At 42.4% G+C, this 26,469-nt stretch overlaps 1 protein-coding gene across 1 annotated transcript in view; it reads right to left on the bottom strand.

Annotated features, from left to right (window-relative positions):
• Positions 1–588: 588 nt before the first annotated feature.
• Positions 589–26,469, bottom strand: part of LOC126071214 (adhesion G protein-coupled receptor E2-like) — a 30,199-nt gene continuing 4,318 nt past the window's right edge. Inside the window, exons 5-11 of the mRNA XM_049875459.1 lie at positions 26,271–26,464; positions 25,888–26,067; positions 19,951–20,202; positions 19,507–19,736; positions 13,052–13,220; positions 12,860–12,970; positions 589–696 (exon numbers count right to left, since the gene is read on the bottom strand). Of these exons, the coding sequence (XP_049731416.1) occupies positions 589–696; positions 12,860–12,970; positions 13,052–13,220; positions 19,507–19,736; positions 19,951–20,202; positions 25,888–26,067; positions 26,271–26,464 (1,244 nt within the window). The remainder of the gene's footprint in view (positions 697–12,859; positions 12,971–13,051; positions 13,221–19,506; positions 19,737–19,950; positions 20,203–25,887; positions 26,068–26,270; positions 26,465–26,469) is intronic.

Consider the following 26,469-nt stretch of genomic DNA (forward strand, 5'->3'; position numbering starts at 1 on the left):
GTGTGTACCCACGGAGATTTGCAGGGTGGTGACACGGAAGGAACTTCTTGCTGCACAAGGAAGTGGATTCAGCTCTTCTCTGGGAGAATGCTTGTGGGCTTAAGGAATTTCCCATCATCATTTTTTACTCCCCTCCCCTATACCTCCATGCAGAGAAGGCACCTTGGACCCTGGAGAGGCCGGACAGCTGCCCTGACTCACCATGACCTCCTGAGCCCTTTGAGGCTCTAAAGTTTTTGTCTCATAATTCAATGTACAAGAAAAATATTCTGCTCGTGCGTGTGATTCATTTCTGTGTGTTTGGTTCTTACAAAGCTGTTTTTGTTTTCAGCCGCGGTGTGTACCCTCTGCTCTGTGCATCCCTGAGCTTCTCAAAGGGGACCTGGCTCCTGGGCACCTTCTCACGCTTACACAACAGAGAGAGATAAGATACCAGGAAACACCCCCAGTGACTCAGAGCTGTGGCAACATTTGTGCAGCTTCCCAATTTCTTACACACAGCCTTCTCAGAGAAGGGGGGACTCCCCTATCTATGGAGACAGCAAGACCCCTACTCCCTGGTTTGTGCTGTTGTGGGAACAAGTTTCTTCACACTGTGGCACCTTGAAAAGGCTGGCCAGCTGCCTCACATTCTGTGAATGACATTGGGAACATGAGCAGGGCCTGGTCCATGAGGGGGAAGTTGTATTGGGGCCCCTGTGAGAAAGGGAGGGGAGAGCTGTGGTGGGGGGAGGGGTGCAGCAGCCTGGGGACAGCAGCCTGACCATCAGGCTTTATCTTCAGGTAGAGTTGTGGGTGTGGGCCTTGGCGGCACCAGGGCTGTGACTCCCCCACTTGCTGTTCATCGAGTACCATATCAGTGCTAGAAACCCATCCCCAGTCCCCAAGGGTACAAACAGTACCACAGGGAGGGTCTAGAGCCTGGCCTAGGGCCTGTGTCCTCCTGTTCAGACTTGGGAGGGGGCTGTAGACCTTCTGCCAGTCCCTGCAGAGCCCACGTGTCTGGTTTTGATGCCCTCAGGCCAAGCCAGAGAGCAGGGAGGGGCTGAGTGGTCAGCAGCTGGGCCTAGCCCAGTCCAGGAGAGCCCCTGGGACTGGATTTCTGTCCAGGCCCCACAACAGGGTCAGTTGAGGGCAGGGGTCTCTACCCCCAGGGGACTCATATGTATAGGAGTTGACTCCGTGCCTTGTGTCCCAGACATTAACAAGGGTGGACCATCCAAGACAGTGTCCTGTGGAATATTTGCTGACTGCTGTAACGTGGAGGGGAGCTACCACTACATGTGCATTCCCAGTGAGCTCAGAAGTCATTTCTGAGGCAAAAACTTTCAGGAATGAGACTGACAACACATGTCATGGTATGAACACCCACCGTCCTCAATTTCCCCCTCCTCCAGACCTCTTCCCGCAGCCTCCAGGGGCAGGGCCCTCACTACACATAAAGTTACTGTGTTCGAGATGGGACAAGAGTGCTGTGGGTCCATCCTACTAGCCCAGACACACAGGGGACATTACAAGCACAGACACAGACCCTGGGACCAGCCTTTGATGTTGTTAGGTGCCGTCGATGTGGTTCCAACTCATAGCAACACTATGTACAACAGAGGGAAACACTGCCTGGTCCTGCGCCATCCTTGAAGTCATTGTTGTGCTTGATCCCATTGTTGCAGCCACTGTGTCAATCCATCTCGTTGAGGGTCTTCCTCTTTTTGCCTGACCGTCTACATTTTTTTTTTTTTCCTACATTACCAAGGATGATGTCCTTCTCCAGGGACTGATACCTCTTGATAACATGTTCAAACTATGTGAGACATAGTCTCACCATCCTTGCTTCTAAGGAGCATTCTGGTGGTACTTCTTCCAAGACAGGTTTGTTCTTTCTTTGGCAGTCCATGGTATATTCAATATTTTTCTCCAACACCACACTTCAAAGAAGGCAATCTTCTTTGGTCTTCCTTATTCATCATCCAGCTTTTGCATGCACATGAGGCAATTGAAAGCACCATGGCTTAGGTCAGGCGCACCTTAGTCTTCAAGATGACATCTTTGCTTTTTAACACTTGAAAGAGGTCTTTTGCAGCAGAGTTGCCCAATGCAATGCGTCTTTTGATTCCTTGACTGCTGCTTCCATGAGTGTTGATTGTGGATCCAAGCAAAATGAAATCCTTCACAACTTCAATCTTTTCTCCATTTATCATGACGTTGCTTATTGGTCCCATTGTGATGACTTTTGTTTTCTTCATGTTGAGGTGTAAGCCACACTGAAGGCTGTGGTCTTTGAGTTTCATCAGTAAGTCTTTCAAGTCTTCTTCACTTTCAACAATCAAGGTTGTGTCACCTGTATAACTCAGGTTGTTAATGAGTCTTCCTCCAATCCTGATGCCTGGCTCTTCTTCATATAGTCCAGCTTCTTGGATTATTTGTTCAGCATACAGGTTAAACAGGTATGGCGAAAGGATACAACCTTGACACACAGCTTTGCTGACTTTGAACCACGCAGTAGCCCGTGTTCTGTTTGAACGACTGCCTCTTGATGTATGTACAGGTTCCTCATGAGCACAATCAAGTGCTCTGGAATTCCCATTCTTCGTAATGTTATCCATAATTTGTTATGACCCACACAGTCTTTGCATATTCAGTAAAACACAGGTTGACATATTTCTGGTATTCTCTGCTTTCAGCTAGAATCCATCTGACATTAGCGATGACATCCCTGGTTCCACGTTCTCTTCAGAATCCAGTTTGAATTTCCGGTAGCTCCCTGTAGGTATAGTGCTGCAGCCGCTTTTGAATGATCTTCAGCAAAATTTTACTTTCGTGTGATAGTAGTGATATTTTTAGATAAATTCTGCATTAAGTTGAATTAGCTTTCTTTGGAATAGGCATAAAAGATGGATCCCTTCCAGTCAATTGTCTTCCAGTCAACTGACTTCCAGTCAAGGTAGTTGTCTTCCAAATTTCTTGGCATAAACCAGTGAGCACTTCCAGTGCTGCTTCCATTTGTTGAAACATTTCAGTTGGTATTCCGTCAATTTCTGGAACGTTGTTTTTTGCCAGTGCCTTCAGTGCAGCTTGGGATTCTTCCTTTAGTACCATCAGTTCCTGATCATATGCTACCTCCTCAAATGTTTGAATGCTCACCAATTCTTTTTGGTATTGTGACTGTGTATTCCTTCCATTTTCTTTTGATCCTTCCTGCAGTCATTTAATATTTTCTCCGTAGAACCCTGCAGTATTGCAACTTGAGGTTTGAATTTTTTCTTCAGTTCTTTCAGCTAGAGAGATACTAACCGTGTTCTTCCCTTTTGGTTTTCTAACTGCAGGTCTTTGCACTTGTCATTATAATACTTTAATTTTTCTTCTTGAGCTGCCATTTGAAATCTTCTGTTCAGCTCTTTTACTTCATCTTTCTTCCTTTTGCTTTAGCTAGGCCAAGTTCAAGAGCAATTTTCATAGTCTCTTCTGACATCCATTTTGGTCTTTTATTTCTTTCCTATCTTTTTAATGACCTCTTGCTTTCTTCATGTAAGATGTCTGCTGGGAGCCAGGCTGCAAGGGCGGCCCCTCTGCACCCACTGCCCCCAGCATAAACATTGAAGAATTCCTGAAAAGTCAGGAGGAGCCAGGCTGCAAGGGCGTCCCCTCTGCACCCACTGCCCCCAGCATAAACATCGAAGAATTCCTGAAAAGTCAGGAATATCTCTGTCATCTGTGTTATGTTTCTGTTTCATTTTCAGCCTGTGTATAGCAGAATGTATAAGCATAAAATTCCATTATAGATTTAGGGACCTTTGGAGGGGGGCGTCCTACTCATAATCCCCTGGTAAAATCCCGGGTAGGGACAGCCCGTGTATTACCTGAGGATCAACATGAAGTTGTCTTAGGGGGAGAACGAATAGCTCAACTATGGAAAACAAAAACAGGATGGTGGAATCCTGGTATTTACCGAGGCCCTTTTGTGATTAAACCACCACCCACACATGATCCCATAAAAGTGGAAAAACAAAAGGCAGTGAGTTCTCTCAGCCGATTTCTCAGCCAATTACAGGTCAACCTTCTCGTCTACCCCGCTCACTGCTGCGCTTGACTGGTCTTTGGGTATAGAGATTGGGCTAATTGTCCTTGGCATAATCGTGGACAATATGACGTAACCCAAAGTGGCTGGACTTCAAGAACTTGGCCACCCTGGACAAGATGGACAAAGCCTATGTGGCAATGGTTTTGCAAAAAGATTAATTGTTATAAAAACTGTGGAAGGTATTGCAAGATTAAGCATAAGTGTAAAGCAGTATGAAGTCAATTGTTACTTTAAATCAACTAAACAAAAACTCATTGTATTTGTGTGCGCATGCAGAACTGTACTATGTGTCACTTGGAAAATTATGTCTCTGGGAAATGATGTTATACTGCCCCTTTGTTGATCATGCGATGTTATGCTTTTGTAAGCTTATGATATAAAAGACCATGTAAAAAATAAAGAGCAGAGGCTTTCTTTTTCTGCAGAATGAAAATACAAGACACACTACCTCTCATTCTTTTTCGCCAAACTCTACCCCTCCTCTGGTGACCCTGTTCTTTGCTGAGGCTGGCCCCCGGCAGATGTCCTTGATGTCCTTCCACATCTTGTCTGGTGTTCAGTCATTAGTGTTCAACATGTCAAATGTATTCTTGAGATGATCTCTACATTCAGGTGGGATATAGTCAAGGTCGTACTTTGTCTCCAGTGAACTTGTTCTAATTTTCTTCGTTTCAGAGTTTTGGTTCATTGCTTTTACTTTTTGGTTCCAATGATTAAGGAGGTGTCCCTTACCTGGAGATCATAATTCTTGAAATCACATATCTTTCCTTTCATCATTTTAGTAATTTTGTTTTCAATTTTTAGACTTGCAGTCCATAACCCTATATGTGTGCATCTTCAAGACCTCATGGCCATATAGATTGCTCTTTCGGGAAAGCAGAAAGGCACAGTGGAAAGAGCATTTGATCAGGACACCAAGGAGTCCTGCAAGCCATTCCTCTGACGTGGAACTTAGTGCACATTCCTGGTCTGGGTTTAGAAATTTTCTGCATCACGATGTAAGGATGAAAGAAGACAGTGCCTGTGAAATGGTTTATAGTTCAATTGCCCAGGTGTAGAGACGCCATTTAGAGGAATCTTTTGACCTCTGAGTCAACTCTAGAAGAAAGTATCACTTTATTTCCCTCTGAAAGCTCCATGAAGGCAGGACCTGTGAACTCTGCCTTGGATATGGTAAATAACCAGTATTTTTGAATGAGTGAAAATGAACTAGAAACAGAGAACAAAGAAATGAAGAAATCTAGACAGTGGTGTGAACATTCTAGTCCTTTTGGATGTTGTTTGTATAAAAGTTCTTCGAGTTGCTTTTCCTGCTTCTAGACTCTCAGCATTTAGACAAATCTTTGTAGGAAGGGGACAGCTGTAGAATAGAGCTTAACTCAAAGTGACCAAGGAATAGAGCCATACGTTACCATCTATATGCTGAGAGTTTGCTGACACAGTGTAGGACACAGAAAAGTCCAGATTCAGCAGGATTTGGGTGTCAAACTTGTCCTCCATGATTTCCTTCACATTGCTGACATGATAAATTTCTTGGAAAAATACACCACAGAGTTGTTCGTTTCCTACTTCATGGTTCAAACAATGGCATTTCCAATTTTCCACGGGACAAGGGATGTAGTTCAGAAGAGCTTTCTAATTAACCTGAAAGATAAGTTTTGGAAATGATATGTAAGAGTGTAGAAAGAAGTTTTTAAGTCCTCAGTGTAAAAAGAACTCTGAAATTTAGGAAGTCTTTAGTTATATAGTTTCTTTTCCAGCTAGATTTGTCAGGCTAGGCTCAAGGGGCCATGTCAGATTGCGTTTTGCTAGATTGTGGTCTTTCTTAGAAGTCTCCCTCCTCAGTGTTTCCTAAGTCTGAAGCTACAGAAGATAAGAACGATTATGTGGAGGACAAAAGTGACCAATCCATTTCAACATTTATGTCCTGATACCTCTGCTTCAGGGTTTGCGAAAGGTTGCTTTATGTACCAAAAAGTCTGCTGCCATTGAGGTGACTCTGACTCATGGCAACCCCAAGTGTTACAGAGTAGAACTGGTGCATAAGGTTTTCTTGGCTACTCTTGTATGGAAGCAGACTGCTAGGCCCTTCTCCTGTGGTGCCACTGAATGAGTCTGAACTGCCACCTCTCGGTTAGTAGAGAAGTGCAAATCATTTGTGTCACCCAGAGGCCTCTGCTTTAAGTATGGAGTTATAAAAGAGGGCACTGAAGATAAAATTACATTAAGCAATGGATTTGTTTGATCCTTTGTTTTTCAGCATAGATACTAGAAATACTGGATCAGATCACTTGAATTTTAAAAGTCTTCATCGACAGTATCTGATGCCATTACTCCATTTCTTTAGATAGAAAATACTGTATCTTTCCCTCAATGTGTGTATCATCTCTGCAGGAGCATGGTGGGGTTGGGAATATAAATATTTTTTCAAAAGTTTATAATATGAGGCAGATATTGATAGTGTTACACTGTTGTTGTTGTTGATGTTAGGTGCCGTTGAGTCGGCTCTGAGTCATGGCGACCCAATGCACAACAGAACGAAACACTGCCCGGTCCTGTGCCATCCTTACAATTGTTTTTATGCTTGAGCTCATTGTTGCAGCCACTGCGTCAATCCACATCGTTGAGAGACTCCCTCTTTTCTTCTGACCCCGTACTCTGCCAAGCATGATGTCCTTCTCCAAGGACTGATCCCTCCTGACAACATGTCCAAAGTATGTAAGACGCAGTCTCACCATCCTTGCTTCTAAGGAGCATTCTGGCTGTACTTCTTCCAAGACAGAATTGTTCATTCTTTTGGCAGCCCATAGTATATTCAATGTTCTTCGCCAACACCACAATTCAAAGGCGTCAATTCTTCTTCGGTGTTTCTCATTCATTGTCCAGCTTTCACGGGCACATGATGCAGTTGAAAATACCATGGCTTGGGGCAGGTGCACCTTAGTCTTCAAGGTGACATCTTTGCTCTTCAACACTTTAAAGAGGTCCTTTGCAGCAGATTTACCCTATGCAATGCGTCTTTTGATTTCTTGACTGCTGCTTCCACGGCTGTTGATTGTGGATCCAAGTAAAATGAAATCCTTGACAACTTCAATCTTTTCTCCATTTATCATGATGTTGCTCATTGCGCCTGTTGTGAGGATTTTTGTTTTCTTTGTTTTGAGGTGCAATCCAAACTGAAGGCTGTGGTCTTTGATCTTCATTAGTAAGTGCTTCAAGGCCTCTTCACTTTCAGCAAGCAAGGTTGTGTCATCTGCGTAACACAGGTTGTTAATGAGTCTTCCTCCAATCCTGATGCCCCGTTCTTCTTCATATAGTCCAGCTTCTCTTGTTAGTTGCTCAGCATACAGATTGAATGGGTGTGGTGAAAGAATGCAACCCTGACGCACATCTTTCCTAACTTTAAACCAATCAGTATCCCCTTGTTCTGTCTGAACAACTGCTTCTTGATCTCTGTAAAGGTTCCTCATGAGCACAATTAAGTGTTCTGGGATTCCCATTCTTCGCAACATTATCCATAGTTTGTTATGATCCACACAGTCGAATGCCTTTGCATAGTCAATAAAGCATAGGTAAACATCCTTCTGGTATTCTCTGCTTTCAGCCAGGATCCATCTGACATCAGCAATGATATCCCTGGTTCCACGTCCTCTTCTGAAAGTGGACTGAATTTCTGGCAGTTCCCTGTTGAAATACTGCTGCAGGCCTTTTTGAATGATCTTTAGCATAATTTTGCTTACGTGTGATATTAATGATATTGTTCTATAATTTCTGCATTCGGTTGGATCACCCTTCTTGGGAATAGGCATAAATATGGATCTCTTCCAGTCAGTTGGCCAGGAAGCTGTCTTCCAAAATCCAAAACACTGGGATAATACAAAATATCTTCTCTGTTCATAATGCCATCAACATAGAAATTAATGACAGGAAGAATAAGGAAATAAAATCAATTGAAGGAAACTGAATAACACTCTCTTTCAAAACTCCTGGATAATAGAAGCAATCAGAGATGGAATAAAAAAATTCCTAGAATCAAGCGAGAATGAAAACACTTCATACCAAAACCATGGGACACAGCAAAGGGGCCCTCAGAGGTCAATTTATAGCAATAGATGCACACAAAAGAAAGGGACAAAATCAAAATATTAGCTACACAACGTGAACAATTCGAAAGAGAACAGCAAAAGAAGTTCACAGCCACCAGAAGAAAGGAAATAATAAAAATCAGAGCAGAAACAAATGAAATAGAGAATAGAAAAACAATAGAAAGAGTCAACAAAACCAAAAGTTGGTTCTTTGAAAGGATCAACAAAATCGACAAACCACTGGCCATACTGACGAAAGATAACCCGGAGAAGATGCAAATGACCCAAATGAGAAATGAAATGGGGGACATTACAACAGACTCAACTGAAATGAAAAGGATCATAAGAGAGTACCATGAAAAAGTGTACTTCAACAAATTGGAAAACCTAGAGGAAATGGACAAATTTCTAGAAACACACTGCCTACCCAAACTAACACAAAATGATGCTGAAAATCTGAACAGACCCATAACAAGAAAAGAAATCGAAAAGGTAATAAGAAAACTCCCAACAGCAAAAAAATGCCCTGGCCCAGATGACTTTACTTGAGAATTCTACCAAACATTGACAGGCGAGCTTACACCAGCACTTCTCCAACTATTTCAGAACATAGAAAAGGAGGTGATACTTCTGACTTCATTCTATGAAGACAGCATAATCCTGATACCAAAACCAGGCAAAGAAACCACAAAATAAGAAAATTACAGGCCAATGTCTCTCATGAATATAGATGCAACAATTCTCAACAAAATTCTAGCCAATAGAATTCAGCATCATATCAAAAAGTAATACATCACGACCAAGCAGGATTCATACGAGGTATATGCGAGGATGGTTCAACATTAGAAAATCAATCAACATAATCCATCACAAAAATAAAATGAAAGAATGACATGATCATCTCAATCAATGTGGAATAGGCATTCGACAAAGTCCAACACCCATTGCTGATAAAAACTCTATGTAAAATAGGTACAGAAGGAAAATTTCTCAACATGATAAAGGGCATATATGGAAATCCAATGGCCAACATCATTATTAATGGAGAGAGGCTGAAAAACATACCCCTTGAGAACAGGAACAAGACAAGGATGCCCTTTATCACCACTCCTATTGAACATTGTGTTGAAGTCCTAGCTAGAGCAATAAGGCAAGAAACAGAAATAAAGGGTATCCAAATTGGTAATGAAGAAGCTAAACTCTCCCTATTGGAGGGTGATATGATACTAAAAAATAGATAAACCAAAAGACTCCATGAGAAAACTACTGGAACTAATAGAAAGATTCAGGAGAGCAGCAGGACACAAGATAAACACACACAAAAATCAGTTGGATTCCTATACACCAATAAAGAGAATGATGAAAAGGAAATCAGGACAACAATACCATTTATAAGAGCCCCTAAAAAAATAAAAAACTGGGAGTAAGTTTAACCAGGGATGTAAAAGACATATACAAAGAAAACTACAAAACATTACTGCAAGAAACCAAAAAAGATCTACATAAATGGAAAAACATACCCTACTCATGGATAGATAGACTCAACATTGTAAAAATGACAGTTCTTCCCAAAGCAATTTAAAATACAAGGCAATACCGATCCAAATACCAACAACATTCTTTAAAGAGGTGGAGAAACTTATCATTAACTGTATATGGAAAGGGAAGAAACCCCGGATAAGTAAAGCACTATTGAAGAAGAAGAAAAAAGTAGGGGGACTTGCACTACCTGACCTCAGAACCTTCTATACAGCTTCGGTAGTCAAAGCAGCCTGGTACCAGTACAACAGCAGATTCATTGACCAATGGAACAGAATTCAGAACCCAGATGTAAATCCATTCACCTATGGTCACCTGATCTTCAGTAAGGGCCTGAAGTTCACCAAGTGGGGAAAAGACAATCTTTTTAACAAATGGTGCTGGCAAAACTGGGTGTCCATATGCAAAAAAAAAAAAAAAAGGAACAGGACCCTAACTCACACTGTATACCAAAAGTAACTCAAAATGGATCAAAGACCTAAATATAAAGCCCAAAATGATGAAGTTCATAGAAAAAAAAAATAGGATCAATGTTAGAGACCTTTATACACAGCATTAACAGGATATGAACCACAACTAACAACACACAAGCTCCAGAGGATAAGCTAGATAACTGGGAACTTCTAAAAATTAAACACTTATGCTCATCAAAAGGCTTCACCGAGAGAGTAAAAAGAGAGTCTACAGACTGGAAAAAAATTTTGGCTATTAAAAATCAAAGGGCAGCTTGAGAAGACAAAGTGAAGTGTTATAATGACACGTGCAAAGAGCTGGAAATGGAAAACCAAAAGGGAAGAAACACTCGGTGTTTCTCAAGCTGAAAGAATTGAAGAAAAAATTCAAGCCTCGAGTTGAAATAGTGAAGGATTCCATGGGGAAAATATTAAACGACGCAGGAAACATCAAAAGAAGATGAAAGGAAAACACAGAGTCGTTATACCAAAAAGAACTAGTCAATGTTCAACCATTTCAAGAGGTGGCATACGATCAGGAACCGATGGTACTGAAGGAAGCAGTCCAACCTACTCTGAAGACATCAGCGAAAAAGAAGGCTCCAGGAATTGATGCGATATCAACTGAGGTGTTTCAACAAACGGATGTAGCGCTGGAGGTGGTCACTCATCTATGCCAAGAAATATGGAAGACAGCTTCCTAGCTAACTGACTGGAAGAGATCCATAATTATGCCTATTTCCAAGAAGGGTGATCCAACCGAATGTGGAAATTACATAACATTATCATTAATACCTAACGCAAGCAAAACTTTGCTGAAGATCATTCAAAAACGGCTGCAGCAGTATTTCAACAGGGAACTGCCAGAAATTCAGGCCAGTTTCAGAAGAGGACATGGAACCAGGGATATCATTGCTGATGTCAGATGGATCCTGGCTGAAAGCAGAGAATACCAGGAGGATGTTTACCTGTGTTTTATTGACTATGCAAAGGAATTCAACTGTGTGGATCATAACAAACTATGGATAATGTTGCGAAGAATGGGAATTCCAGAACACTGAATTGTGCTCATGAGAAACCTTTACATAGATCAAGAGGCAGTTGTTCGGACAGAACAAGGGGATACTGATTGGTTTAAAGTTAGGAAAGATGTGCGTCAGGGTTGCATTCTTTCACCACACCTATTCAATCTGTATGCTGAGCAACTAACAAGAGAAGCTGGACTACATGAAGAAGAACAGGGCATCAGGATTGGAGGAAGACTCATTAACAACCTGTGTTATGCCGATGACACAACCTTGCTTGCTGAAAGTGAAGAGGCCTTGAAGCACTTACTAATGAAGATCAAAGACCACAGCCTTCAGTTTGGATTGCACCTCAAAACAAAGAAAACAAAAATCCTCACAACAGGAGCAATGAGCAACATCATGATAAACGGAGAAAAGATTGAAGTTGTCGAGGATTTCATTTTACTTGGATCCACAATCAACAGCCATGGAAGCAGCAGTCAAGAAATCAAAAGACGCATTGCATAGGGTAAATCTGCTGCAAAGGACCTCTTTAAAGTGTTGAAGAGCAAAGATGTCACCTTGAAGACTAAAGTGCATCTGATCCAAGCCATGGTATTTTGAATTGCATCGTATGAATGTGAAAGCTGAACAGTGAATAAGGAAGACCGAAGAAGAATTGAATTGTGGTGCTTTTGAATTGTGGTGTTGGCGAAGAATGTTGAGTATACCATGGACTGCCAGAAGAACGAATAAATCTGTCCGGGAAGAAGTACAACCAGAATGCTCATTAGAGGCAAGGATGGTGAGACTGTGTCTTACATACTTTGGACATGTTGTCAGGAGGGATCAGTCTCTGGAGAAGGACATCATGCTTGGCAAAGTACAGGGTCAGCGGAAAAGAGGAAGACCCTCAACGAGGTGGATTGACACAGTGGCTGCAACAATGGGCTCAAGCATAGCAACGATTGTAAGGATGGCGCAGGACCGGGCAGTGTTTCATTCTGTTGTGCGTAGGGTCGCTATGAGTCGGAGGCGACTCGACGGCACCTAACAACAACAACAACGTTAGAAATCAGACAAAGATCTAATCTTTAAGATCTACGAGAAAACCAACACCTCTACAATGAAAAGACAAATAATCCAACTAAAAGTGGGCAAAGGAAATGAACAGACACTTCATCAAAGAAGGCATTCAAGCGGCCAACAGAGACATGAGGAAATGCTCAGGTTCTCCAGCCATTAAAAAAAAAAGTGCAAATCAAAACCGCAGTGAGAAACCATCTCACCCCAGCCTTACTGGCACAAATCAATAAAGCAGGAAATAACAAATGTTGGAGAGGCTGTGGGGAGATCGGAAGTCTTATGCACAGCTGGTGGGAATGCAAAATGATTCGACCATTTGTTCACCAGTTTGTAGAACAATGTGTGTGCTAACTATTTGATGAGAAGCTAGTTTGTTCTGTAAACTCTAATCTAAAAAAAAAAAAATCTAAAGTCCAATTAAAAAAAAAAAAAACAGAACTTTCTGAGACCATTGTTAATGGAGTAAAATGCCTTCAGTGAGTCAAGGTGTAAGCCAAGTATGAGCCATCCTAGGGCATCACTTGCTGTAGACCCAGATGACTCAACGTGATTGGCATGTGCTGCTTGTGTAGATCAGTTAGTGAGGTGCTCTGGGGAAGAACAGTGTCTTACCACGCTTGGTTTGGAGGTGTCAGGCACAACACTGCTCGACACCTGGTACATCTCAGACTCCGTTCTCAATTTTCTGATTCCTATGAACCATTTCCTGTATTGCTCCCGGACCTGCAGAGGCAAGTGGTCAGGGTCAGCTCCCTGAAAGGGGTGAGACAAGGATAGTCCTTGGTAGGAGGCAGGCAGTGGTACCTGCTGACTGAAGAGGCAGTAGACCAGGAAGATGAAGACGCCCTGCAGGCTGTTGATGATGGTGAAGAGGTAGGCCATGACCTGGGCAGCTGGGCCTACCTGCAGGATGCCCAGACTCCAGGTGCAGCCCAGGATGAAGAGCTGAGCCATCACTTTAAACGTCAGCATCCTGGGAGGGAAGAGAAAGGATTCCTGTGACACACTCAGAGCATCAAAATCAAGGGCATTATCATCTCCACCTCGTGGTCCCCTCTACCAACACTCTATCTCTCCTAGTGATGACTTGACAGACTGAGTTGTGATCAGCCTTGGTTTTCACTGTCAATGATTCCCCTGAAGGAAAAGCCATTTGTTTTCAGGGTATTTTGAGTTGGACTCAAAGTGACACTTTATCACGTGGGTTTCAAAAGAATTGTGATGTTCCATGAAGCTCCTTGTATTATTTAACTGATATTACTGTGTCCGTGATGGGCACTCGGGTCTGTGCTACAGTCTGGGTATTAAACATAAAGAAGACAAGATTTCTGTTTTCATAGAGTTCTAGTCAAATGACTAATTGGACCAAACAATAATGTGCAATATTTGAGAAGGACAGTGATAGAAACCTAGAGGAAGGAGCATTGATTTTGTACAAGGGCGCCTGGAGCAAATCCAAGCCTTTTAGAGGATTTGATATTGAACAGGATTTTTCACTGGGTGGCACAAACTGTTTGCACTCAACCACTAATTGAAAAATAGTGGTTCGAACCCACCCAGTGGCACTGAAGAAGGCCTGGCAATATGTTCCCATAAAGATTGTTGTGTGCCATTGAGTTTTCAGACTCATAATGCCTTAGCTGTGAAAACCCTATGGAGCTCAGTTCCGGCCTGTAACATACAGGGTATCCATGAGTCAGAATTGATAGATGGCAATGGGTTTGGTTTGGTTGTAGGATTTTTCCAGATGGAGGAATGCTCGAGGGTCAGGAAGGAGCCCAATCTGAGGGTGAGGTATGAAAGTGCAAGCTGGGTTGCGGGAATGGCCTTGCATTGTTCTAAGTGCTTCTTGAATAAATAAATGTGCTTTGAACTTTGTCATAGGACTGCTGTTGACAAAAGTTCAAAATGCATTTATGAGCCAATGTCAATTCTTGTTCAATTCCTTGTTGCTGGGAGAGTCAGAAGCTTGGATTATAAATGGACAGAACATTTTGACTGGACTATCAGGAGCAGAACGCTGAGTCTGGGCTGGAAGCCTTGGAAGGATTCTCCTGCATCTGCTTACCCTGAGGATATCAGGAGCTACGGAGCCACATGGCTTTGCCGTTTGGACCACCCATGTCTGTGGGGTTGTGTGCCGTCTTCTCCATCTTACCTGGTGTTCTGAAGGGTGGACACGTCACCATTGAGGGATAAGAGTTTGTTTTTCAAAATCCAGAGGGTCATCAAAAACAAAGCCAAATTGACCTTTGGGTAACCATAGAAGGTTAATTGAATAACATTTCAAATCTGATATGTATTCACCTTAGTCTATAAAACATTGATTCTATACTTAGGTAGTTTTTGTATTTAGTAAAAGTCTTTGATAGGAGCCCTAGTGGCGCAGTTCGTTAAGCACTTGACTGCTAACTGGAAGGTTGGCGGTTCAAAGCCACCAGCAGCTCCCTGGGAGAAAGATGTGGCCACTGGCTTCCATAAAGATTTATGGCCTTGGAAATCCTGTGGTGCAGTTCTACTCTGTCCTATAGGGCTGCTGTGAGTTGAAATTGACTGGAGAGCAGTGGTAACAGTTGTTGAGTTTGTAGATTTCAGCGCAGTCTTAGAGAAGCACGCCAACCTATGACAACCCGGGGACATTCCTGCTCCTGTCGCCTTTTTATGAATCCTGCTCTTCTAATGACCCTCGGCTGGGCAGTAATGATGCTCTGGTGTCATTACTCACAGAGAAGATGGCGCAGACTGGTCCAAGGAAGCCCCATCTAAATCCCTTTTCTGGGTGGAGCCAACAGCTGATCAAGAGAGATTAAAAATTCATTGATCCTTGAGAATATAGAATAGCAATATAAATTCATCCATCCATCCATCCATCCATCCATTCATTCGTAATTCAACAAATATTGAGCATCTCTTATGTGACAGACTCTGTGATTGGCTTTGAAGATAGAGTGGTGAAGAAAGTACACATGGTTTAAAAAAAAAAAAAAAACCAAACCCAGTGCCTTAGACCCCACTTATCTCACAATCAGGGAAGAGGCACGAGATGAGACACATTTTAACAATAAAACAAAAATGGGGAGGCTATGTGAATGTATCATTAGATGCCGTGCTCAGTTTGGGGTCTACCAGGTAGGATGATTAAGGAAGGTTTCCCAAGGAAATTATATTTTAGCTGAAATGTAAAGGTCGAGTGGATGTTACTGAGCTAAATAGAGTTGAAGTAGGGAAGAAGGGTGTAAACCTGTGAATGGTTACTGAGGGTCCTGGGAACCTAACATGGTTTTAAGAAACTTTCTTACACTATTGAATTTTATCTTTTTTTTTTTTTCACAAAATCCATCCACTGAATTAAAAAAAAGTGCATTATGGAGGTACATTTCAGTTAGTATAGATTCACCCATTTAAAGTGTATATTTCAGAGGTTTTTAGAATATTCACCCAGTTGTGCAATCATCACCACAAGCTAATTTTAGAACATTTTCAACTTGCCAAAAAGAAACCTTGTACACATTAGCAGTCATTCCCTAAACCCACTTTCCTCCCACCTATCCCAGCCGGAATCCAAAAACCAAACCCGTTGCCATCGAGTTTAGTCAATTCCTACTTATAGAGACCTTGTAAGACGGAGTAAAACTGCCCCATAGGGTTTCCAATGAGCTGCTGGTGGATTTGAACTGCCAACCTTTTGATTAGCAACTTGAGCTCTTAACCATTTGGCCACCAGGGCTCCTCCCAGCCCCAAACAACTATTACTGTTTCTGGGTTTGCCTATTACAGACATTTCATGTAAATGAAATGCAATAGGTAGTCTTTTGTGACTGGCTTCTTTCACTTAACATTATGTTTTAAGGTTCATCCGTGTTATACACGTATCAGCACCTCATTCTCTATTATGGCTGAATAATAGTCCATTGTGTGGCTATACCTCCTTTTGTTTATCCGTTCATCAGTTGATGAGCATTCAGGTTATTTCCAGTTTTTGGTTATTATGAATAATGCCCTAGGAATATTCATGTGCAAGTTTTTGTGTGGACGTATTTTTTTGTCTGAGGTAGTTATACCTAGGAAGGTCCCTGGGTGGCACAAATGGTTTACCCTCATCTACTAATCGAAAGGTTGGCAGTTTGAACCCACCCTGTGGCATCACAGAAGAAAGGCCTGGCAATGTGCTTCTATAAAGATTACAGCCAAGAAAACCCCATGGAGCAGTTTTGCTCTGTAACACATGGGGTTACCATGAGTCAGAATCGACTTGATGTCAATGGCTTTTTTTTTTTTTTTTGGTTTATTTACCTAGGAGTGGAATTTCTGAGTGATATAGTAAGTCTATGTTTAGGATTTTTAGGAACTGCAAAGGTGTTTTCCAAATCGGCTGCACCATTTTGATTTCCCACAGGCAATGTATGAGGGTTCCAATTTCTCCACATCTTTTCCAATACTTTTTATTATCTGTGAAGCACTTATTGATGAAGATCAAAGACTACAGCCTTCTGTATGGATTACACCTTCACCTAAAGAAAACAGAAATCCTCACAACTAGACCAATGAACATCATCATACTAAACTGAGAAAAGTCTGAAGTTGTCAAGGACTTCATTCTACTTGGATCTGCAATCAACGCCCATAGGAGCAGCAGTCAAGAAATCAAATGACACATTCCATTGGGCACTTCTGCTGCACAAGATCTCTTTAAAGTGTTAAAAAGCGAATTAGCGCTTTTAGGACTAAGATTTGTGTGACCCAAGCCATGGTATCTTCAATCACCTCATATGTATACAAAAGCTGGACAATGAATAAGGAAGACTGAAGAAGAATTGATGCCTTTGAATTATGGTGTTGGCAAAGAATATTGAATATACTATGGACTGCCAGAAGAATGAAGAAGTCGGTGTTGGAAGAAGCACAGCCAGAATGCTCCTTGGAAGCGAGGTTGATGACACTTCGTGTCAGGTACTTAGGTCCTGTTATCACGAGACTAGCGCATTCTTTTTTTCTAGGTCTCTACTAAGCATGGGTGCTGCTTTGTGCATATGTGCAGCCTTTTAGATCCCCGGAATATGTCCGAGTTTTTCTAAGTTCCCTAAGGTCCTTTAGTTCTCTAGTATTTTCCTTTAAATTCCTGGCCAACCTCTTATTGGCCTCAACTGAAATCACAGTCTTTGGCAGCTGGTGATGTTGCCAGCAATTTGCTGTTGTTTTGGAAATGTCCTGTGTATAGGCTTTTTTGTCCCTTGCTGGGATAAGATAAATTAAGTAGCCCCCAAATGCTGAGAATAGAAGAATTCCCAGGAAGCTGAAAGTTCGGGGGAAATATGGACTGTCCTTAGGGAATGATGATGATTGTCAGTGGAGTCTTGCCTGGTGGTGTGAGGCTGAACAGGGTTTATGTGGGTGAGTTTGATGGTATGTGAAATATATCTCACTTAAGGTGTAAAAAATGAAGCCTAGCATTAAGAAGTTGAAAATAAAAGAGTGCAAGCTCTGAACCCAACTTCTTGGGATTGATTATTAGCTCTGCCAGGTACTAACTGGTGTAGCTTTGAGCGTTGACTTAAATGATTCATGCCTCACATACTTCATAGTATTTGTGTGAGGTTTAAATGAGTTAATACATGTCAAAATGATTAGAAAAGCACCTGGTACATTGGAAGCACCTTGTAAATAATAACTATGGTACTAAATATTATTTTGATTATTTAAATCAGCTCTAAATTTCCAAATGAAAAATTGGAGTGACCTAAAGGATTTGGATGGTGAAGAAAGTAAGATAAACAAATGATGTCCTAGCCACTTCTTCTGATTTCATCTTTGCTATATTGAGGACCACCCACACATCTATCAGTTGTCAGAACGTGGGGCTTTCGTGTTGCTGTGATGCCAGAAGCTATGGCACCGGTATTCAAACAGCAGCAGAGTAACCCATGCTGGTTTCAGCTGAACTTTCAGACTAAGACAGATTAGGAAGAAGGGCCTGGCAGCCTACTTCCGAGAAGAATTAGCCAGTGGAAACCTAATGAATAGCAGCAGAACATGGTCAGATATAGTGCCGAAAGATGAGCCCCTTAGGTTGGAAGGCACTCAAAAGATGACTGGGGAAGAACTGCCTCCTTAAAGTGGAGTCGTCCTTAATGACAAGGATGGAGTCAAGCTTTCAAGACCTTCACTTGCTGGTGTGGCATGACTGAAAATGAGAAGAAACAGCTGCAAACATCCATTAATAATCAGAACGTGGAAGGTATGAAGTACGAATCTAGAAAATTTGGAAGTTGTAAAGAATGAAATGGAATGCATAAACATCAATATCCTAGGCATTAGTGAGCTGAAATGGCCTGGTGTTGGCCATTTTGAATTGGATAATCACCAGAAAGAACATTTCAAGATCTATCCTGAAGTACAATGCTGTCAGTGTTATGCTAATATCCATACACCTACAAGGAAGACCAGTTAATATGACTATTATTCAAATTTATGCATCAACCACTAGGGACAAAGAGGAAGAAATTGAAGATTTTTACCAACTTCTGCAGTCTGAAATTGAACAAACATGCAATCAGGATGCATCAATAATTACTGGTGATTGGAATGTGCAAGTTGGAAAAAAGAAGGATCAGTATTTGGAAAATATGGCCTTGGTGACAGAAACAATGCCAGAGATTGTGTGACAGCATTTTGAAAGACCAACCACTTCTTCATTGCAAATACCTTTTTTAAACAACATCAGTGGTGACTATACAAGTGGACCTTGCCAGGTGGAATACACAGGCATGAAATCAACTACATCTGTGAAAAGAGACAGTGGAAAAGCTCAATATCATCAGTCATAGCAAGGGCAGGGGCCGACTGTGGAATAGACCATCAATTGCTCATATGCAAGTTCAAGTTGAAACTGAAGAAAATTAGAACAAGTCTGTGAGAGCCAAGTACGAACTTGAGTATATCCCACCTGAATTTAGAAACCATCTCAAGAACAGAATTGCCGCGTTAAAGACTAATAACCAAAGACCAGATGAGTCGTGGATTGACATAAGGATATCATACACGAAGAAGTGACTCGAGGGTACCTAACAACAACAGCTTCTCAAAGTCAGAGATTGGAAGACATTTTCTTTGATTATTATAATCTTTCACCAGAAGCATGTCCTAGGACTTATAGTTTCCCTTTGGATGTTATGCTCTGGCATAACCAAAGGGTTACATTGGTTCTAGTAGAGCCTATGGTCAAGATGGAGAGAATACGCACAGGTAGAATTTTCACTTACCGGGCAGATGTTCCATAAAGGTGAGGTCTGGATGCTGCAGAAATTGCCACAATCACAGCTGGGACTCCATAGCCCACAGGGAACATGAGCTTCCGTCTGCTCACGCTGGAGTAGTTGACCACCGTGAGGCTTCTTGCAGCAAGGAAGAGGTGCAGGCCCTCCAGCAGCATCCAGGTGAAGGCGGCCAAGTAGAGGTAGTGTAAGGTACCAGCGATAATGGCGCACAGGACCTGGGGGAGCAGGAAGAGTCACCCAGAGCAGCTGTCAGGGTGTGCGTGTGTTCCCAGGGCCTCTTTTGTGCCTTCCAGTGGGCATAAACCCGATGTATGTGGAGGACTTGTCAAAAGAGAATGGTGTTCTAGTTGAGTGAGGACTACTTACCCCTCTAACCTTCCTGGGACCCAACACCATTTGACCAAGGGATCAAGCACTGCATGGCTCCACGAGCCCAGCCTCTGCTGGGGCAGGGCAGGGAGTCCTTAGCGATACCGTCAGTACCTTGGGCTTGGTTTGGTTGATCCCAGTGAGGAAGAGGAGGTGGGCCAGGAAGAGGCAGACCGATAGCTGGAGGTGAAGTGAGGTGCTGGTGTTCTGGATGGCTTTACACAGGAGGAAGGTGAGGGCTGCCAGAAGGAGGCACAGGAGAGAGAAGCCCAGCCCCACGTAGGTTATCACAGCCAGCACAGGATCTTCCTCCTGGAACCCAGCAAAGAGAAGTTCATGGTAAGACTTCCCTGTTGTGGGATAATTACCACTTTGACAATTTTTTTTTGAACATGGAAAATTTTGGAATGGAGGAGCCAGGTAAATTTGTGATGTTCATAGGTAAGTGACTCCAGGTTCAGATGTTTAGAAATTTGTAGGCTATTATAGTTCTTTGGATTGATAAACTCAGCCACTGGAAGTATTGAGGGATAGGAGAGTCCTTACTCAAGACCAAGCCCTGGAACTCACAAGGGTTTATTTTCCTCCAGACTTTTGGGCAATAACTAAGCACTCAAAGTCTGACATAGGCATGAAGCTTCATGTTGAGCACCGTCCTCCATTCCCACATGTGATGTGCTGTGACAGAGTCGGGACCTGGAGACTCAATCCAGGCATCCAACTCCTCACCCTGGACTCTGCTCACTCATCCCAGCACTGGCTATTCTTTCTTGACCACTAATCCTTACAGGTTTAGAAAAGGATCTTTGGTTAAAGAAGGAAATTAGTTTGCTGTTGATGATGATAAAAGCCAAACAACCAAACCCACTGCCGTCAGGTCAGTTGACTCATAGCAACCCTAGAGCATAGAGTAGAATTACCCCACAGGGTTTCGAAGGAGCAGTTGGTGGATTTAAACTGCCAACCTCTTGGTTAGCAGCCAAACTCTTAACCACTGTGCCACCAGGACTCTGCTGATGATGGTCCAGAAAAAAAAAAAAAAAAAAGCCCATTGTTGTTGAGTTGATTCTGACTCATAGTGAACCTACAGGACAGAGTAAAACTACCCCATAGGGTTTCCAAGGAGCACCTGGTGGATTCAAACTGCTGATCTTTTGGCTAGCAGCCATAGATCTTAGGCACTATGCCACCAGGGTTCCGTTGATGATGGTAGTAGCCAGAAATTCTTATTTTCACCTTTTTTTTCCACCTGAAAATCATTCAAAGTCATAAGGAGAATGGAAAAAAAAAAAAATCCAGCAATAGCATTTCAATCTGTCTAGGAGAAAGAGACAACAAGATTGATAAAAGAGAAGAGTGGAGAGAAAGAGAGGGGAAGAGAGAGGAAGATAGGAGAGGATGGAGGCAAATGATAAAGGGAATGGGGACAAAATGTTAAAAACAGATACATATGAATAAAGGGTGTTCTTTTTACTCTTTTTACTTTTGCAATTTACCTGAAATTTCAGATTATTCCTTAATAAGAAGTTGAAAACAAATAACAACTCTTTTTGTTCATTTCGATGGTATACTAAATTTTGAGAACTTTTGATCTAAAGACAGAGAGCTAATTTCCCTACTCTGTAGTGAGCTCCCACAAATCAGTAAGAAATGGATCAACAAGGTAATAGAAAAGTGGGAAAGAACGTGAGCGAAGTATTTCCAGGAAAGGAAATAGAAATGATCCTTAAACATATAAATATGTTCAATTTCATTCTTAACAAAAGAAAGACAAATAAAAATTCTGCTAGATGCCATATTTACCTCTCATATGGGCAGAGATACAAAAATTTGGTAATTGTGGTGGTGAGGGTGTGAGAGGTCCCACAGAGCATATAGTGCTGGTGGATGAGTTAGCAGTTACAGCCTCTATTTATGAAATTATGGCAATATCAGGACTCCCAGCCAACGAGGCACCATAGACAGAAGAACCACACTGTCCCTCCCCAGCAAAGACCCAAAAAACTAAATAAAACCGAGAAAGGACAGCAGTGTCAGAACAATAAAAGAGGGCATAAATGGTGTAGATATAGAACTTTCTAACGGAGAGCAAGGCAAGGCGATACCAAGTAATAATAGAGTGGTTCAAACCTAGGAAGATAAGGGTAAAGTTCAAGGTAACCACAAAGAAAGTTAACAAACCTACTCATCAAAATAAAGACGAAAAACATCAAGTCTCAATAAAAACAAAATCTACAAAAACGAAAGAAATGAAAAAGAAATCCACAAACAAAAGGAATTCAGCACAGGAGAGTAAGAGGAACGAAGAAAACATCAACACCACACACACAAAAAAAAAGCACTACAAAAAGACAGCAATAAACTCACCTATCAATAATCACACTGAATGTAAATGGCCTAAATGTACTCATAAAGAGACAAAAAGTGACAGAATGGATAAAAAACCAGGATCCATCCATATGCTTTCTGTAAGAGACACACCTTAGATATCAATCCAAATTTATTAAAAATCGAAGGATGGAAAAGAAATACATCAAGCAAACAGCTATCAAAAAAGAGCAGAAGTGGCAATATTACTCTCAGATAAAACAGGCTTTAAAACAAAATCCATCATAAAAGGCAAAGAAGGGCACTATATAATAAAATATAATATCTATCAATATGTTGATGTTGTTAGGTGCCACTGAGTCGGTTCCAGCTCATACTGACCCTACGTACAACAGAACGAAACGCTGCCCAGTTCTGTGCCATCCTCGCAATCCTTCTTCTGTTTCGGCTCGTTGTCGCAGCCACTGTGTCAGTCCATCTCATTGAGATCTTCCTCTTTTTCAGTGACCCTGTACTTTACCAAGCATGATGTCCTTCTCCAGGGACTGATACCTCCTGATAACATTTCCAAAGTATGTGAGAAGTAGTCTCACCATCCTTCCTTCTAAGGAGCGTTCTGGTTGTCCTTGTTCCAAGACGGGTCCACAACTCAAAGGCTTCAGCTCTTCTTCAGTCTTCTTTATTCATCATCCAGCTTTCCCATGCATAGGAGGCGACTGAAAACACCATGGCTTGGTCAGGGGCACTTTAGTCTTCAAGGCGACGTCTTTGCTTTTCAACACTTTAAAAAGGTCTTTTGCAGCAGATTTGGCCAGTCTAATGCCTCTTTTGATTTCTTGACTTTTGCTTCTATTGGTGTTGATTGTGGATCCAAGTAAAATGAAATCCTTGACAACTTCAACCTTTTCCCTGTTTACGATGTAGCTTATTGGTCCAGTTATGAGGATTTTTGTTTTCTTTATGTTGAGATGTAATCCATACTGAAGGCTGTGGTCTTTGATCTTCATCAGTAAGTGCTTCAAGTCCTCTTCACTTTCAGCAAGGTTGTGTCATCTGCATAATGCAGGTTGTTAATGAGTCTTCCTCCAATCCTGATGCCCTGTTCTTCTTCACAGAGTCCAGCTTCTCAGATTATTTGTTCAGCATATAGATTGAATAGGTATGGTGAAAGGATACAACCCTGGCCCACAACTTTTCTGACTTTAATCGAAGTAGTATCGCCTCGTGTTTGAACAACTGTCTCTCGATCTATGTACAGGTTCCTCATGAACACAGTGAAGTGTTCTAGAATTCCCATTCCTCATAATGTTATTCATAATTTCTTATAATTCACACAGTCGAATGCTTTTGCATAGTCAAGAAAACACAGGTAAACATCTTTCTGGCATTCTTTTCTTTCAGCCAGGATCCATCTGACATCAGTAATGATATCCCTGGTTCCATGTCCTCTTCTGAATCTGGCTTGGCTTTCTGGCAGTTCTCTGTTGATACACTTGCTGCAGCCACTTTTGAATGATCTCCAGAAAGATTTTCGTCTTGTGATATTAATGATATTGCTCAATAATTTCCACATTTGGTGGGATCGCCTTTCTTGGAATAGGCATAAATATAGATCTCTTCCAATTGGTTGGCTGGGTAGCTGTCTTCCAAATGTCTTGGCATAGATGAGTGCGTACTTCCAGCCCTACATCTCAGTTGGCATTCTGTCAATTCATGGAGCCCTGTTTTTCACCAATGCCTTCAGTGCAGTTTGGACTTCTTCCTTCAGTACCATTAGTTCCCGCTAATATGGCACCTCAGCACTGTTTCTATCACCAAGGTCATATTTTTGAACGACTAGTGCTGCTTCTTTGTTTCCAACTTTTGCATTTGAATTACCTGTAATTATCACTGCATCTTGATTGCATGTTTGATCAATTTTAGACAGCAGAAGTTGGTAAAAATCTGCAATTTTCTTCATCTTTGGCCTTAGTAGCGGTGCAAAAATTTGTATAATAGTCATATTAATGGGTCTTCCTCATAGGAGTATGGATATTATTATATCACCAAGAGTGGTGTACTTCAGGATAGACCTTAAAATGCTCTTTTTGATGATGAATGTGATCCCATTCCTCTTCAACTTGTGATTCCCGTCATAGTATACTATATGAGTCTATACTTGTACCCGTTGCCGTCGAGTCAATTCTGACTCACAGGGACCCTACAGGAAAGAGTAGAACTGCCCCATAGAGTTTCCAAGGAGCATGTGGTGGATTTGAACTCCTGACCTTTTGGTTAGCAGCCGTAGTTCTAAACCACTACTCCACCAGGGTTTCCTCTTCCTGGTGGCGCTGTGGTTAACACTTGGCTGGTAACTGAAAGGTTGGAGGTTTGAACCCACTTGCGGCTCCGTGGGAGAAAGATGTGGCAGTCTTCTTCCATAAAGATTCCAGAATTGGAAAACCTATGAGGTAGTTGTACCCTGTCCTATTGGATCGCTATGAGTTGGAAACAACTCAATGACCAAAATATGAGTCTAGGAGGCTAGAAGTCCAAATTCAGGGTGCCAGTTCTAGGGGAAGGCTTTCCCTCTCTGCCAGTACTGGGGGAACTCCCTGGTCATCAATCTTTCCCTGGTCTAGGAGCTTCCCAGCACAGAGACCCTGGGTCTAAGATACACACTCTGCTTCCTGGCTCTTCTTGTTTGGTAGTATTGTGGTCTCTATCTCTCTGCTTGCCTCTGCCTCTTTTTATCTCTTGTAAGATAAAAGGTGATGCAGGCCACACCCTAGGGAAAGTCTTACATCTGATCAGAGCTGTGACCTGAGTAAGGGTGTTGCATTTTACCTTAATAACCCTTTTTAACGTAACATAATCTTGCCTCATAACCACAGACAGAGATTAGGGTTTACAACACACAGGAAAATTACATCAGATCACAAAATGGAGCACAACCACATAATACTGAGAATCAGCGCTGAGCCAAGTTGACACACATTTTTGGGGGACACAATTCAATCCATAACAGCCCCCAAGAACCTACTCCTGATGTACACATACCTTCTCCCAGTTATTCAATCAAACACCCACCTAGGTGCTGTTGTCAAGGGATTCTGCAGATGAAATGAAGTTCTCTAAGCAGTTGATTTAAAGATAGACAGATAGTCCTGGGTGGGCCTGGCCTAATGAGAGGGCCTTTAAAGTGTCTGTGCTCCTCCTGGGGTAGAGAGTCAAAGTTCAAAGGGGGATTCGATGTGACGGACATTCTCTTGATGACCTCTAGAGGAACACTTCTGTGTTATGAGAGGGCCTATGAGATAGCCACATGAGAGATCACTTGATAGGCCACGTGAGAAGGAATCCAGGTAGCCCCTAGCAGCTGAGCCCACTCCCTGGCTGACAGCTAGTAAGAAAACGGGGGCCCCAGTCCTACGATCCTAAGGAACCTAATTTTGCCAATAACCAGAGAGCCTGGAGGAGGGCCCTGAGGCTCAGGTGAGAGCACAGCCCCAGCTAACACCTTGTTTTCAGTCTTGTAAGATGCCGTTCAGAGAACCCAGTTAGCCTGGGCTGGACCTCCTACCCACAGAAACTGTGATATAATAAATTTGTAATTTTTAAGCTGCAAGGATTGTGGTAATTTGTTACATTGCAAAGGATAACTAATGCATCCCCTCTTTGTCCTCTTACCTGAACATCGTACTGGGCCATGAGGACAGCAAAGCTGCCGAGGTGGCTGCAGTGGCAGGTGGTGTTGGTGTCTTCAGTGCCCACAGTCTTGCAGCCTGTGGTGGCCCAGTGACCACATCCATGTTTACTATGTTCCCAGAAGACACAGAGCACCTTCTGCCCTGGTTCAAGGGTCACCGGCTGTAGGCATAGGGCACAGATGTGAACTGGTGGTCCTGGGGCTCAGAGGTGCTGACCCAAAGCTGGTTTGGGAAGGCCTAACCTTCTTGAGGACATGATACACCCATGGAGTGCACCCTGAGCCCTAGGGCTGAATTGAGCAGCAAGGATGTGCTCAGGACTCAGGCTCCTTCCACATTCCCTCCATAGCCCCTAGGACTCACATGGTGGGAGAAGATAAAGGTGACTGGGGAGCTGAGCTTCTGGTTATCATTGTTGCTGAGAAAGGCAGAGCTGACATCTGAGAGCAGCATAGGGGAGACTCCCCATAGCAAGTTCTCGTGTTTCTCATGTAGAGCCGCACCAGCCAGGAGCTTGGCCATCCCTGGAATGGAAACCAGGCCCACCACAGAAGGCCCTGGA

This window comes from Elephas maximus, chromosome 3 (genome assembly GCF_024166365.1).
Source record: "Elephas maximus indicus isolate mEleMax1 chromosome 3, mEleMax1 primary haplotype, whole genome shotgun sequence".
Lineage (NCBI taxonomy): Eukaryota > Metazoa > Chordata > Mammalia > Proboscidea > Elephantidae > Elephas > Elephas maximus.